Consider the following 2066-nt stretch of genomic DNA (forward strand, 5'->3'; position numbering starts at 1 on the left):
AAAATATTTGTCCTATGTGAATGCTCACTAAAGGGTGACCTCAGCAGAAAGGTATTTTAATAATCATATGGGTAGGATTACCCACTCAGTGGATATAAGTCAGAGTATTTTCCTAGCCAGTCCTGTCATTGCCCAATGGCTCATGAAAAAAGTGACCATGTTGACAGAGTTTGAGATTATGCAAAGGTTCAGCAACATGGACTTCTACTCACCAAGACCAACCTGAGTACAGCCTTTGCTGAGAACCCTATCTGGCAGCTACAGAGACCAACACAGAGTTCTCAGTATGGCACCATTCCCCAGGCAGATTGATTGTATTGGACTGCTTCCATCACTAAAGGGACAGGATTTTCTTCTAACTAACTGGATTAGACACTTACACAGGATATGAAATTGTCTTCCCTGCATACAATTCTTTGTCCAAAACTATCAGCCCTGTACTCAGAGGATGCTGTATGCACCATCATCATATTCTACAGAGAATTGCTTCTGATTAAGGAACTCACTTCACAGCAAATAAAGAGACAATAGTTCCATGATTTGGGGACTCACTGCTGTTACCATGTTCCCCCCTCATTCTGAAGCAGTGAGCTTGATACAACAGTGGAATGGCTTTTTTTTTAAAGATTTTATTAAAGGTCTTTATAGAGCAACATCCAGACTCCAGATCCAGCGGCCAAGGAGACCCTATTATGCTGTGGGTACCGGCTGAGGCATGGCAGGCGTCTCTGGCTTCCCACCCTTCTGTTCGGAGATGGGGGTGGTGGACAGTATTTCATCTTTGGGTTCCACAATGCTCACGTGATCAGGCAGGGGATTCTTAGGGCCAATCTTACCAGTTGGGTCCCAAGGCAGCATGATCTTTACCTTGATGCCCAGCACACCCTGTTTGAGCAGCATGTGGCGCACGGCAGTATCAACATAGTAGTTAACAGGGTCCCCACTGTGGATCATCAGGCCATCCACAAACTTTATGGATTTAGCCCTCTGTCCCCGGAGTTTCCCGGACACCACGACCTCACAGCCTTTGGCCCCACTCTCCATGATGAACCACAGCACACCATAGCAGGCCCTCCGCACAGCAAGGCCTCCTAGGAGTTTGTAACGCAGAGACTCTGCCTGGGCTATGGCACACAGACCTCTCGTGGCCACCTTTTCAGCATAAAGCTCTACACTGCCCTCAGGGAAGCCAAATCTCTTCTGAACCACAGCAGTCAATTCCCGGATCCGCCGGCCCTTCTCACCAAGAACATTCTGTGTCCTGGTGGCCAAGATAATGATTTCTGTCCTGGTTGGTGTAACTCGGACCTCAACTCCAGAGTACCCATCTTCAGCCAGCTCCCGAGTGAGAAACTCATTCAGTTCAGCTTTGAATATGCCGTCAGCAACAAACCTCCTTTTCTTGGATATCTGCACCGCCATCTTACCTCCACGCGCCGCTGAAAAGAAAAGCTGGAATGGCTTTTTAAAGACTCAATTACAACACCAGCTTGGTGGCAACACTTTGCAAGGTTGGGGAGAGGTTCCTTTGTATATTCTGAATCACCATATGGTTGGTTCTCTTTCTCCCATAGCCAGGATTAACGGGTCCAAGAATCAAGGAGTTTAAATGGGAGTAGCACCACTCACTACTACCTCTAGTGATCCCCCAGTCATCCCCAGACTACTTAATTTTTTTGTTTTATCATAAGAGTAGATGAATGACATATTAGTAAATGTACTTTCACTTTTACAAGTAAATGTGTCCAATTTATATTAATTTGATATCAGAATCATCATACAATTTATAAAATTATAGTTTATTAGTCACCACTGAATTAATTTTTAAATAGTATTTTAATTTTTAAAATATCTAGAAATAGATCTTAATTTTCACATTAATGGTTAGGCAAAATGCTGAAAATATATGCAGCTGAGTACTGTCTCCATGAATCAATAATGAATCATTGAAATTTACACATTTTATTATATTATTCAAACTGGGACAAAGAGCTAAGAGCTATTCATAACACAGGTATCTTTTACACATAAATATTTTCTTTTTTCTCTAGTTTTTATTTATAAAA

The 2066-nt window shown here is 42.7% G+C and overlaps 1 protein-coding gene across 1 annotated transcript; it reads right to left on the reverse strand.

Annotated features, from left to right (window-relative positions):
- Positions 1 to 613: 613 nt before the first annotated feature.
- On the reverse strand, positions 614 to 1437 carry LOC308609043 (small ribosomal subunit protein uS3-like). The gene has a single exon (XM_081222523.1). The coding sequence runs from the start codon at positions 1420 to 1422 to the stop codon at positions 691 to 693; it is 732 nt and encodes a 243-aa protein (XP_081078649.1). The 5' UTR covers positions 1423 to 1437; the 3' UTR covers positions 614 to 690.
- Between the last annotated feature and the right edge of the window lie 629 nt (positions 1438 to 2066).

Source organism: Mesoplodon bidens, assembly GCF_964165515.1.
Source record: "Mesoplodon bidens genome assembly, chromosome: X".
Classification (NCBI taxonomy): Eukaryota; Metazoa; Chordata; class Mammalia; order Artiodactyla; family Ziphiidae; genus Mesoplodon; species Mesoplodon bidens.

Coding starts and splice junctions, on each gene's coding strand:
- LOC308609043 (XM_081222523.1), bottom strand. CDS start 1,422: ATGGCGGTGCAGATATCCAAGAAAAGGAGGTTTGTTGCTGACGGCATA.